The sequence below is a fragment of the Xenopus laevis genome, chromosome 9_10L (assembly GCF_017654675.1).
Source record: "Xenopus laevis strain J_2021 chromosome 9_10L, Xenopus_laevis_v10.1, whole genome shotgun sequence".
Lineage (NCBI taxonomy): Eukaryota > Metazoa > Chordata > Amphibia > Anura > Pipidae > Xenopus > Xenopus laevis.
In genome coordinates this window covers 34827332-34841320 of record NC_054387.1, presented here as the reverse complement: position 1 = coordinate 34841320, position 13989 = coordinate 34827332, and the positions used below count along the sequence as shown (strand labels likewise).

At 38.1% G+C, this 13989-nt stretch overlaps 1 protein-coding gene across 4 annotated transcripts; it reads left to right on the top strand.

Moving 5' to 3' along the window:
- Positions 1-6770: 6770 nt before the first annotated feature.
- rpl27.L (ribosomal protein L27 L homeolog) lies at positions 6771-13666 on the top strand. Of its 4 annotated transcripts, none has more exons than XM_018235155.2 (5): positions 6771-6895; positions 9716-9798; positions 10265-10434; positions 11673-11783; positions 13575-13666. In XM_018235155.2, exons 2-5 carry the CDS (start codon positions 9718-9720, stop codon positions 13621-13623), a joined length of 411 nt encoding a protein of 136 aa, XP_018090644.1. In that variant the 5' UTR covers positions 6771-6895; positions 9716-9717; the 3' UTR covers positions 13624-13666. The 4 variants fall into 4 exon arrangements, with proteins under 4 accessions (XP_018090644.1, XP_018090645.1, XP_018090647.1 ...); XM_018235156.2 differs by having other exon boundaries at positions 6791-6899; XM_018235158.2 differs by having other exon boundaries at positions 6824-6842.
- Positions 13667-13989: the final 323 nt, after the last annotated feature.

Below are 13989 nucleotides of genomic sequence, written 5' to 3'. Positions count from 1 at the left end.
TTGGCTTTTATTAATTAGTATGTCTTTGCCCAGGGATCTGAAAAATCATATATTTGATAAATAACATTGTATTTAAAATAATAACCTTAAGTCTGACTCTATAACTATTTAAATATACAAATATGATTCATTGTACCCATCGCAATCCCTTTGAAAGACCAAGTTGAAAAAGTCTGTCAATGGAAATGCTATTATCCTCATATAAATGTGCTTGTTCAGCAACTGATGTGCATGGCCAACAAAGTACGTTAGAGGAGTTTTCTTTGCTATTAATAATCATTATTTTCCCTTTTATAACCTTTGTTTTAACAGGAACCACATGAATACAAAGTTCGAAAGGGCATAAATGTCCCTGTATAGAAAATTACACTATAAAGCAGGATGTATTAAGTCTACTTCAATCATGGGATATGTAAATCAAAGGCAAACAGCAGAATACCTGCTAATCAGTGCTTTATTGTGCGTCCACACGACATGTTTCGGGCAGCAAAAGGCCCTTTTTCAAGTGTATTAAGTCTAGCCATGCCCCAGATGATGCCATTGCTGTCCATTGCCCTTTTTGGTAGTAGCGATCAATGACAAATTGACTTCCTGTATGGGCAGTTATATGAGTATTTGCTCCATGACTTGTTTTATTAACACCTTAGGAAAAAAAAAAGATGTATTTAAAGCAGTGTTTGTTTTAAAACAAGAGCTACTGTTCTGCTTCTAGAGTGTAAGATACTAAATAGAACCCAAAATATACTGTATCCATGAATAATCAGAAATGACTGGTCGATTGCTATTGGTAACATTATTTGGGGAATTTGCAATTATGCTTCCTTCCATCTGTCAAATACTTATATTTATATATATATATATATAGTTATATATATATATAGTTTTAATCACTCTTCCCTTCCTGCTGCCATCATTATTTTTGTTACAGAGGGGTAAATAAAACAACACAACACAATTCATCCCTTAACTCATGCTGTATCAGTACTAGATAGATTGAATAGCAAATCATTGACTGTTGTAGGGTAGTGTAGTTTTACATCTATGTCAGTAAATATGTACATCCTTTTTAACCAACTATAAACCCCATCGATTAGTATATGTTTTATATGAAATCTGAATAAAAGCTGGTACACCTGACTTTAGGATAACTCCGCAGTTTGTCAGGTACAGTTCCTTTCTGCACAAATCCATTTACATCAAAACGCGATACCAACTGATACTAGCAACAAGTTAAATAGCCAAATCGAATTTACAAATAAAAATAGTGGCCGTACATACCTATGACATCAGTTAACCTATACCTATGACTCAATTAACATAAGTGCATGAAAAACATCTCAATAAATACATGGGTTAATGAAAATATCAATCAATAATCTATTAAAAAAGTAATTAGTGAATTACCTCCCACTAATAGAAACTAATTCGATAAATCAAAATTACCCATAAAATACTAGTGCAGTGGAACTCATCAGACGAAATAAGGCTGCTACTTATTCCTATAAAGGGACTGGAGTGAAAATAAATGACTAACATGAATAATCAGATAAATATTACATAAATATGACTGTAGGTACAAATAATACAAGAACTAGTTTAATAAACCAGTAAGGGGTGCTGCTGTTTATCCTGTGGTTTGAAAATGCATTGTTTTATCCTGTCTTTAGATTATGGATTTCATTTTAAAAGAAGACATATTGTGTGAAAAACAAGACTGTGCCAATGCATTATACTCTTTTAAATATAGAAGGAATGTGTTTACTGAGAGTCAGCAGCACTGAGCACATTGCACTGTACGATAGGAACCAATCAGCAGATAGGCTGACCTGATAGGGAACTAAAGCCTTTCACGCTTGTGTGACTGCAGGGCTGTGATTGGCTATCCCCCCTCCTACTCCTATTAACACTCCCATGATTATTTGAAACATGGACAGGATTGTAGCAGATCTATGGGGAGCTCCAATAATGGGCCCCTTTTTAAAGATAATTTTAATTTTTGGCTTACAAGATTGGAGGAGTTTTTAGTTAGGCAATATGTCTCCTTTAATTAGCTCAGCTTTCAGTAAACTTTATATGAACAATTTCTTATAAAAAACAGTTTATTTAATGCCAATAGGTCTTTAATTCAAGAGATACTGAGAAATCAGCAAATGGTAAACCCCCCTGTAGTGTTTATCAGCCAACTGAGAAGCAGCCAAATGGACCTGTACAGCATGTAATTTAGTTAAATGGAATCTGCCTGTCACCGCTTGAAACTCCATTTAACTAAATCCACAGGCATCTCTGAAAAATTTGAAATATCTTGGAAATTACACCCTATTCACAATAGGCCTTAAAGGGGTGGTTCACCTTTATGGTAACTTTTATTATGTTATAGAATGGCCAATTCTAAGCAACTTTTCAATTGGTTTCCATTATTTATTTTGTATAGTTTTATAGTTACTTGCCTTTTTCTTTTGACTCTTTGCAGCTTTCAAATGGGCATCACTGACTCCCTTCTAAAGAACAAATGCTCTGTAAGGCTACACATGTATTGTTATTGCTACTTTTTATTACTGATCCTTATATTCATGCCTCTCCTATTCATATTCCATTCTCTTATTCAAATCAATGCATGGTTGCTAGGGGAATTTGGACCCTAGTTACCAGATTGCAAATTGAAGAGCTGCTGAATTATAAATCTAAATAACTCAAAAACTTTCAATAATAAAAAAATGAAAACAAATTGCAAATTGTGTTCAAATATCAGTCACTATATCATACTAAAAGTTATCTCATAGGTGAACAACCTCTTTAAATACATTAAAATGGCCATACGTGTTTAAAAGATTATTAGGTAAAAACAAAGCACCTTAATCTCCGTAGGGCACAGTTAATTAGTATGCAGTCCTACCTATGGCCTGGCAGAGGAAAACACACGGGCAGTAGGTGCAGCAACAGGCTCTGCCTCCCCTGATCTATAAGAATGTGAGCAGAAATGTTGCTGTAAACTGAGGTGAAACTGAGATGAAAAGCATAGTTTTTATTTTTAAGGAGTTTAAAAATCCCCCAATGATCAATAACCCTTTTTCGTGGCCTGGTACACCTCCATTACAATACGAGCTGATCTGAGTAACCCGAGTTTCTTTGCTGCAGAACATGACAGCACTGTTTTTTCCTGAGCGCATAGGTGTCTCTTGTGGCAGATTGGTGGCAGGTATATGAACAGTTCAGAATATCTTCCGAAAATCACTGCACATAAATTGCACCCAACATGGCAAAGAGAACATCTGAAACCACAGGACAAATGGCCCCACTCAACAATGGGTTACCACATCACCCCTATCATACCAGCTACATATTGAATCCACATCCTGCATGGCTAATTAACAATTAATATTGATGCATGCTGCAGACTGAACTGATTTAACGATGTTTAGTCCCCACTAGCCGCCTTCCGTGGCTCCCCTCCCTGCCTCCCCTCTGTCCTACCCCAGAATTCTGTCCCCTCTTGAAATAGTGAACGCACATGCGGAGTGAGTGCAGCGGAGCGCCATCTTCTTCTCTTCGGTAATCTTCGTGAAGTGAGCAGCATAATGACTCATGCAAAGTTGAAGCAATCTTCCGGTTCGCGACAACTGCGCATGCTCCGACAGACTGAAATTGTGGAGGAAGAAGACACAAAGATTACTTAAGAGAAGATGGCGCCTGTAAACTCTGCTGCGCTCACTCTGCATGTGTGGTCACTATTTCACTATTTCAAGAGGGGACAGAATTCTGGGACAAGACTTTGCGGGGGGGGGGGTCAGTGGGGACTTAAAGGAAAACTATACCCCCTGATCAATGTAGGTCGCTATAAAGATATTGCATAAAACAGCTCATGTGTAAATCCCTGCTTCATGTAAATAAATCATTTTCATAATAATAAACTTTTTTAGTAGTAATCATAAATAGAAAATTGCCATTTTAAAAAATAAGGCCCGCCCCCTGGGATCCTAGGACTCACAGTGCACACAAACATACCAAACAAACCATACTTGTTAGGTCACATGAGCCAATTAACAGAGTTCTGTCTTTTGCTCCCACACGTCTTCCTGTTACAGTTAGGGGCTGATTCACTAAGGGTCGAATATCGAGGGTTAATTAACCCTCGATATTCGACTAGGAATTGAAATCCTTCGACTTCGAATATCGAAGTCGAAGGATTTAGCGCAAATACTGCTATCGTACGATCGAAGGATTATTCCTTCGATCAAAGGATTAAATCCTTTGAATCGAACGATTCGAAGGATTTCAATCCAACGATCGAAGGAATATCCTTCGATCAAAAAAAGTTAGGCAAGCCTATGGGGAACTTCCCCATAGGCTAACATTGACTTCGGTTGCTTTTAGATGGCGAACTAGGGGGTCAAAGTTTTTTTTAAAGAGACAGTACTTCGACTATCGAATGGTCGAATAGTCGAACGATTTTTAGTTCGAATCCTTTGATTCGAAGTCGTAGTCGTAGTCGAAGGTCAAAGTAGCCATGTTGCTTAAGTATTTATTTTTGGGGGTATAGTTTTCCTTTAACATCGCGGGGGGGTTAAGTTCTCCGTTGAACTCCACAAGCATTTTCCGATGATTCGTGTAGGAACAACAAAACACAGGTGACAAATCGGATGTAGTGGCATGCGGACTGAACGAAAAATCGCAGGTATGAACTACATTCCATCATGGAACAACACGACTGTCGGATGTGAATGCAGCAAGCTGCGTCTTCATCCAACAGTCTTATCATGTAAGTAGTTTATACCTGCAATTTTTTGTTCAGTCCCATTATATTTTGACGCGTGCCACTACTTCTGATTTGTCGCCTGCGTTTTGTCTTTCCGACACGATCCGCTGGAAAACGCTTGTGGAGTTTAGCTCTTGTGTGCAGCCCCACAGCAGAAATGAATTGCTAACTAGCCATGATAGGATGTGGATTCAATATATGAAGGATGAGGAGGCAACAAAGTACCGCTGGTGTGTTTCATTATTTAAAGGAGATGGGCACCAAGAATGTGATGGTCACTGGGGGTCATGGCGGGTGGGGGAATGGTGATCTTAAAGGGGTGGTTCACCTTTAAGTTAACTTTTACTATGTTATAGAATGGCCAATTCTAAGCAGCTTTTCAATGGATCTTCATTATTTATAGGTTTTTAATTATTTGCCTTTTTTTCTAACCTTTTTCAGCTTTCAAATGAGGGTCACTGACCCCTTCTACAAATAAATGCTCTGTAAAGCTACAAATGTATTGTTATTGCTACTTTTTGTTACTCATCTTTCTATTCAGGCCTCTCCTATTTATATTCCAGTCTCTTATTCAAATCAGTGCATGGTTGCTAGGGGAATTTCAATTAGGACCCTAGCAACCAGATTGCTAAAACTACAAACTGGAGAGCTGCTGAATAAAAAGCTAAAAAAACTCAAAAACCACAAATAATAAAAAATGAAAACCAATTGCAAATTGTCTCAGAATATCACTCTCTACATCATACTGAAAGTTAATGCAAAGGTGAACAGCATCTTTGTTTTATTTATTTATTTATTTTCATTGGCCTTTAGAGCATATTACTTAAAGGGGTTTGTTCACCTTTGAGTTAAATTTTAGTGTGATGTAGGGAGTGATATTCTGAGGCAATTTACAATTGGTCTTCGTTTTTTATTATTTGTATTTTTTGAGTTATTTAGTTGTTTATTCAGCAGCTCTCGAGATTGCAATAACTGGTTGCTAGGGTCCAAATTCCCCTAGCAACTATGCATTGATTTGAATAAGAGCCTGGAATACGAATAGGGGAGGGCCTGGATAGAAAGATGAGCAATAAAAAGTAGCAGTAACAATAAACTGGTAGTCTTAAATGGGAGGTTCACCTTTAAAGTAACCTTTATTATGTTATAGAACGGCCAATTCTAAGCATCTTTTTAATTGGTTTTCATTATTTATATTTTATAGTTTTACAGTTATTTGTGTTTTTCTTCTGACTCTTTGCAGCTTTCAAATGGGCGTTGCTGACCCCTTCTAAAAAAACAAATGCTCTGTAAGGCTACAAATATATTGTTATTGTTACTTTTTATTACTGATCCTTCTATTCAGGCCTCTCCTATTCATATCCCAGTCTTAAATCAATGCATGGTTGCTAGGAGAATTTGGGCCCTAGTTACCAGATTGCTTAAAATGCTAATTAAGGAGCTGCTGAATAAAAAGCGAAATAACTCGGACCCTAGCAACCAGATTGCTAAAACTACAAACGGGAGAGCTGCTGAATAAAAAGCTAAAAAAACTCAAAATCCACAAATAATAAAAAATGAAAACCAATTGCAAATTGTCTCAGAATATCCCTCTCTACATCCTACTAAAAGTTAGTAGACTAAAAGTTAGTAGACTAAAAGTTATCTCAAAGGCGAACAACCCCTATAAAGAGCATGTTTTCGATGGGGTCAGTGCCCCCCCCCCCCCCCATTTGAAAGCTGGGAAGTCAGTAGAAAAAGGCAAATAATTAAAAAAACTATAAAATATAAATCATGAAGACCAATAGAAAAGTTGATTAGAACTGGCCAGTCTATAACATACTAAAAGTGAACCTGAAGGTGCACCACCCCTTTATTAAATAAAAATGACTCGCTCCCTTGTTGCCAAAAGTAAGACACGTCTGACAACAACGGGAAAAAAAGAGTTTATATTTTCTGTTACAGAGTTACTACACTGCAGACACGTTTAACAACGCTGTAATCTAGCAATCCCACACTAGCCTCCAGGAACCATTGAGAAAAACGCAAGCACGGCAAGAGCGGATTTAGTCCACGGAACGGAAGTACGTCACATGCAAGCGCTGCGTGAAAGGTGAGAGAAGCCGAAAGTACTTCCTTTCCTGTCAGGGCGGCCATTGAGTTGGAGTGAGTGAGTAGTTGTGCTCTTGTTTAACATCTTCATCCATCCTTGGTGTAGCCTTGATGTATCCCAGAGCTACGTCTAAATTCAGCACATGGTGACGTGAATGTTTCTATCCGTCGTGTTATTTCAGAAAAGCGGTTGAGCTGGAGGGGGTTTAAGGCGTTTCAAACTCTTAGTTGCGGCCTCAGGACCTACAGCTTGTCAGGGAGCTTTTCTTGTTAACTCTTCCACTGTAGTGTTCCCTGTTAGGGGTTTGCTGAGAGTTGTGTGTTTAAGATTTCAGGGCCCCTGTATCAATAAAATATTCTGAATTGCATTGTGGGAAGTTAACTACAGATATTCATAATGCCATAGAGCTGTATAACCCATGCTTCTTCCTTCTCTTATAAGGGGATTGTGGCTGTTCAGTGTATTATTCATTGCTGTTATATTGGCAGCAGCTATATTTATTATAGGGGAATCATTTCTACTTCCTTGAGGTTTTTTTTCTGGATTGGGGAAACATTTGAAGCTGTCATTTAATGTACAGATCCCCCTTATTAGTGGCTTTTAGTGCTGCTTGTAAAAGGGTTGGTTCACCTTCAAATTAACTTTTAATGATATAGAGCGTGATATTCTGAGACAATTGGTTTTTATTTTTTATTTGTAGTTTTTGAGCTGTTTCACTTTTTATCCAGAAGCTCTCCAGTTTACTTTTTCAGCAATTGGGTTTCTAGGGTGCCAATTATCCTAGCAACCATGCACTGATTTGAATACGAGACTGGAAAATGAATAGGAGCTTAAGTAGAAAGACAAGTAGCTAAAAGTAGCAGTAACATTAAATATGTAGCCTTGCAGAGCATTTGTTATTAGAAGGGGTCAGTGATCCTCCTTTGAAAGCTGGAAAGCGTCAGAAGAAAAAGACAAGTGATTAAAAGAAACAATAAAAAATAAGTAATGACAACCAATTGAAAAGTTTAGAATGGGCCATTCTATAACATACTTAACGTTAACAGAAAGGTGAACCACCCCTTTAAAGGAACCGTAAAACCAAAAAATGTGTTTTAAAGGAATGACTAGTGTACTGTTGCCCTCCACTTATAAAACTGGAGTGTTTGCTATAGAAGCACATCTATAGTTTATATCAGTGATTCCTGAGTAATATGTTGCGCTCCGACCCCTTGGATGTTGCTCCCAGTGGTCTCAAAGCAGGTGCTTGTTTTTGAATTCCTAACTTTTAATATGTCCTAGAATGGCAAATTGTAAAAACCATTTCAACTGGTCTTCATTTTTAATTATTTGCCGCCTTCTGACTCTTTCCAGCTTTCAAAAGGGGGTCACTGACCCCATCTAAAAACAATTGCTCTGTAAGGCTACACATTTATTGTTATTGCTACGTATTACTTATCTTTATTTACAGGTCCTCTCCAATTCATATTTGAGTCTCTTATTTATATCCGTGCATAGTTGCTAGGGTAATTTGGACCCTTGCAACCAGTTTGGAGAGCTGCTGATTAAAAGCTAAATAGCTCAAAAACCACTAATAAAAAAAAAAAAAAAATGAGAGCCAATTAAAATTGTTTCAGAATATCACGCTCTACAACATATTAAAAGTTAGTTTAAAGGTGAACAACCCCTTTAAGCTGGCCATAGACGCAATGATCTGATCTTACGAATCCTCGAGGAGTGTCCCGGAATCTGTCGGGCCATGCCGATCGGTCTTTCAGATGTTCGGACAGGTTGGAAAATTTCTGTCTGCTGCCGATAATCTCTCTGCATGTATTGCCGACCTGATGATCATCAGCGGGAGACTGTCACTGGCTTTTGTCGGACATAACTTTCGTATGATTGGTTTATGGGCAGAACATCGGCTGATCTGTTCTTTTACTACTTTATTTAAACTGAAAGGTTAGTGGCAGTTCGGGAGATGGGGAAGTCTGATCATTTGAGGATTCGAACGATCGGATCTTTGCATCTATGGCCAGCTTTAGAGGCAAGTTTTGGCTGTATAAAAACCAGGTGTACTGCCAAACAGACTCCTGTGGGCTGCCAGTGCACACGGACTATCAAATGACCAATCATACCCCTTTTTTAGCATCTCCAGGAATGCTTGTGTTGCTCCCCAACTTTTTACATTTGAATGTGGCTCACGGATAAAAGGTTGGGGACCCCTGGTTTATATTAACAAGCTGATGTGTAGCCATGGGGACAGCCATTTAAGCACAGGGTACACATTAGATTATAGATACGTTCTGAAGAATCCTATTGTATACTACAGAGCTTATCTGATATCTCCTGTGTATCCTGTGCCTGTTCTCCTTTTTCAGCTTTGAATGGCTGCCCCCATGGCTACACAGCAGCTGTTTTATAAACTATTGCAGATTTTATATTTTCATTACTATAAACCGCTTTTCATTTTTTGGTGCTACTGTTCCTTCAAGGTCCCTGTACCTTAGAGCTTGCAGTCTTCAAAGGGCACTTGTTATAGTAAAATATGTTCTTCCTACCAGAGGTAAGGGCTAATAATGCATGTGATTCTTTTGGGCCAGAAAATGCTCCTAGAAAACTACTTCCCACACCAGGTGCAAGCTTCCAGTGGGGCATGAGCAATCTCTGGGTTTGTTCTGTTACACTTTTTTTTTTTTTTTTTCATGTTTACTTCTAGCTTAACACAGGTGGATGACTGTATAGCAAGTGTGAGCCAGTTTCTCCTCGCACCAATTGTGATTTTTTAGCAGAAGATGGATGTATTAGAAATGTGTGTCATTTCAATTAGAAATTAAGAATGTGCTAGTTTTTTTTTTTCATTTGTGGAGGAATAAAATATTTTTTTTTCTTTGCAGAAATGGGCAAGTTTATGAAACCTGGGAAGGTTGTCCTTGTCCTAGCTGGACGTTACGCAGGCCGCAAAGCTGTCATTGTGAAGGTACCTTTAAAATAACCTTTTAAAAACCTTTTAAATACTAGTACAAAGATGCTATACTGTATGACACAGTGCACTTACAGTTTGTAACTGATCACACAGACATTGATGAAGATGCTGGCAAGGTTGTATCCACTGAACCTTAGATCAGATCTTGATCCCTCTCAGGAAGTAGTAAATGTTTGTATGAATGATTAGCATATGATGTTTAGGCTAGATGGTGCAATAACTTCTTCTTTGTCTCTGTCAAGCACCTTGCTGTAGTGTTTAAATGGACTTTTAAAACTACAACTTTTCTGCTCTTGCCTGTTTGTTAGACAGTGTTTTGTTTGTGCTATGGCAGCTTATTGGCCCATGTGCAGGTCCCTTGATATTTAATGCTTGTGTTCCTTTACATGCATATTTATTTTTCATATATTATCAAAGTTGTGTGACCAGTGTCCAATTTTACATACATTTCTCTCGTTAGAACGTTGATGATGGAACCTCAGACCGTCAGTACAGTCACGCACTTGTTGCTGGCATTGACCGTTACCCTCGTAAGGTGACAGCCACCATGGGCAAGAAAAGGATTGCCAAGAGGTCCAAAATCAAGTCTTTCGTGAAAGTATACAATTACAATCACCTTATGCCAACCAGGTAAATGCTAAATGTTTTTTATAATGTTTTAAATAGTTGTATAATGTTAGCTGCTGTTGGCTACTTGAGCAAGCAAATTGGTTTGTTGTAAACACAGCTAATTCAGATGCTCTGCTGTATATTGCTTTCATTATTGTAAAAGTTACTAAAGAAAGCAAAACTTGCTTCACCTTTTGTTAAGAGGAGGAACTGAAGCCTTCTTTATCTTGCCTTAGATGGGGAAAATAAATTCCTTTCTGACTCCAAAAGGGCAATTGGATCAGTCCTTGTATCAGCAAAGGAGACCTATTATGAGAAAGAATATGCCAGTACATTAAATTATTAAGATATAAAAGGAATAAGCTTAAGGGCCCTTACTCACGGGCGTTTGAAGCTGCGCTCCTCTGCGTTCTTGTTTTATGCGTTCAGCCGCAGGGGAGCGCAGGAGTAGACACAATGAATTCTTTTCAATGCAGCTGTACTCACACAGACGCATATAAGAGCCAAATGCAGGAAAAATGCATGTTGCGTCTGTGTTAGTACAGCTGCATTGAAAAGAATTCGTGTCTACTCCTGCACTCTCCGGCAGCTGAACGCATAAAACCGGAGCGCAGCTTCAAACGCCTGTCAGGGCCTTTATAAGGGCCTTTTTAATAAAGGTAACTTTATTGAAAATTTCTGCATAAATCCTACTAACCCCACCCATCTGTTCCACGTCCTGCCCACTGAATTGTCAGGGGTGCTGGCAGAACTCCGCAAACTGCACTGTAGGACAGTAACTAATAGGCTAGTAGGAGCTGATAGGGAACTGAAGCCTGTCTGTGCTTGTGTGACTGCAACATTTACCTGTGATTGACTGCCTCCCTCCTACTGTGCGTCTAGCAGGGGACCATAAGGACACGCCCACTCTTCATTTAAAACAGGGACCAGAGAACATCTATGAGAAGCTCCAATAATGGAGCTCATTTGAAGACTATTCATTTACAGCCAAAAGTACCATGTAGTATACATCATTGCCTAAAAAATGGCGTTTTTTTATTTATCCTATAGGTCTCTAACATTACACATTTAGGTCTAATCTTGTATTCTTACCTGAGCAAAGCCTAACATTTCTCTTTGCACTAGGGTCAGTTTTGTTTCTACAATTAGACTATCATTGTTGTACAATTCCATAAATGGGTCCTCCACACTATTAAAGGAAATGCAATTATAAGTAACTTTCCAATATAAAGTAAATTACTTTTATGTTGTGTTTCTAGATACTCTGTTGATATCCCTCTCGACAAGGCTGTGGTGAACAAGGATGTTTTCAGAGACCCAGCTCTGAAACGTAAAGCCAGACGCGAAACAAAGGTTAAATTTGAGGAGAGGTATGTACAGTGCAATATCACTTGTGATCTGGTCCATTAAAGGTTTAATTTGCATATATTATCATTAACCCAGTAAGTTGTGCTGGTTTTAAAATCACAAAATCCCTACATTGGTGTATTTAAAGTCAGTGGGATTGACATAGGTCCTTTATTACATAAGTGCATTTGCCCATAACTACTGAGCAGTGTTTTAAAACTCTACCACATGCTGCAAAATGAAAACAGTTGCTACTGACATTTGTAGTTAAGCATCCTGTGTTTTTGACTGTATTAAACAGGTTTGATCGTAAAAAAAAATATTTTTTCCCCAGTTCTGTAGTTTTCAGATTGTACACAAGAGCATTTTCAGTTGCTTTTCTAAGGTTTAATGGCTGTCCTGATTTTTTCCTTTCAAAAAAGGCTGCTGCTTACTGCAATGCCTTAAAGAAAGAAACCCTAAAAATGAATATTGCTAAAAATGCCATTTTATATACTGCACTTGTACCAGACAAAAAGTTTCAGCTTGTCAATAGCAGCAATGATCCAGGACTTCAAACTTGTCACAGGGGGTCACCGTCTTGGAAAGTCTCTGTGACACTCACATGCTCAGTGGGCTCTGAGCAGCTGTTGAGAAGCTAAGCTTAGGGGCAGTCGCAAATTATCAAACAAATTAGGTTTGTCTGTATTATAAACTGATGCTACAGGGCTGATTATTTAATTCTGATGCTAATTGCACTGGTTTATGTGCTGCCATGTAGTATTTATCTGTATTAATTACTAATCAGCCTTATATTGTGATATTTCTATTCTATGTGTACTGTATATTGTGAGTGGGTCCCTAAGCTCAGTAAGTGACAGCAGCACAGAGCATGTGCAGTGAATCAGCAGAAAAGAAGCTGGGGAGCTACTGGGGCATCTTTGGAGACCCAGATCTTTACTGCTAAACGGCTGTGGTTGCCTTGGGCTGGTATAGAAGCCCAAAACATAATATGCAACATTTCTAGCCTATTTTTTTAGCTAAGCTTTACTTCTCCTTTACGTGTGACCATCAGACCTAACAAGATGGAAGACTGAGCTTCCACAACCTTAGGTACATAGTATCTTATCCTTCTATGCAGTACATTTATAGTGGTGCCATGGAAATCCAGGCTTCTATAACTGCAGTAGATCACTTTCTCACTCTGTCCAGGTATAATGAGCACAGAAGTGTGTGTGTGTGTACCATGCAGCTTTATTTATGCTGCAGAAAGATGTTCTATTATTAACATGTAAAGCATGATTGCATGACTGACACATTCCACAGTGCTGTAAAGTGAATGTCTGTGCATACATTGAACCTACAGATTTACATACAAAAAACTTGCAACCATACAAGAGGGCCTTGCCCAAAAAACCTTACATTCAGTTGCTTGTTTCTTCAGATACCTCCATTATAATAATGGTGGTTGGTACAAATTGTTACCATAATGTTCTCTGCCTTTAAATAACCTTTCCCAACATCTAAATTTTGTATTTCCATTATATATTGTGTATATATTCCACATTATCCATTTTAGTGAATTCTGTGTAGTTTTAGTGATCAGGACTTCTCTAATAAAACTGATTATGGTATTGGTTTTCTTGATGTGAGTCCCCTCTATCAGGCAGGACTGCAACACAGCTACTGTTTGTACTAAAATAAGGGGAAAAAAGCTCATAAAATAGTTGTAGATCGTAAGTGTGTGCAAAATGTCACAAATGTCTTTTAAAGTTTTAAACGTTTTTCCTACAGGAACAAATCTTCATTGACACCATTCTGCTTTTGTATTACAGGTACAAAACCGGCAAAAACAAGTGGTTTTTCCAGAAGCTGCGGTTCTAAATAACATGTCAATATAGTGCTCAAATAAAGTTTCTCAAAATAAGTTTTGTGTTTTTTTTTTTTTTTTTTATTAGATAAGGTATGGGATATTTATATAGTTGGTTGGTACAGTTGTGTAAGCACATGGAACAGTGTTTAATCTGCATTAGTAATGGTGTTCTTTCTACCGGTGCCGCTTGTTACCATTCATATTCCCGCAGGGCAGAAATTAGCTGGTGGTATTCATCAATATTCATGCAATATTGTAAAACCAAAATCTATGAAAAGCTCAATCAAGTAATTACCTAAAATACTCATTGTATGGCACTGGATTAAATAGATTCAGATAGAAGCTCCTCTCGCACTCCCTGGCCTACGTGTTGATTG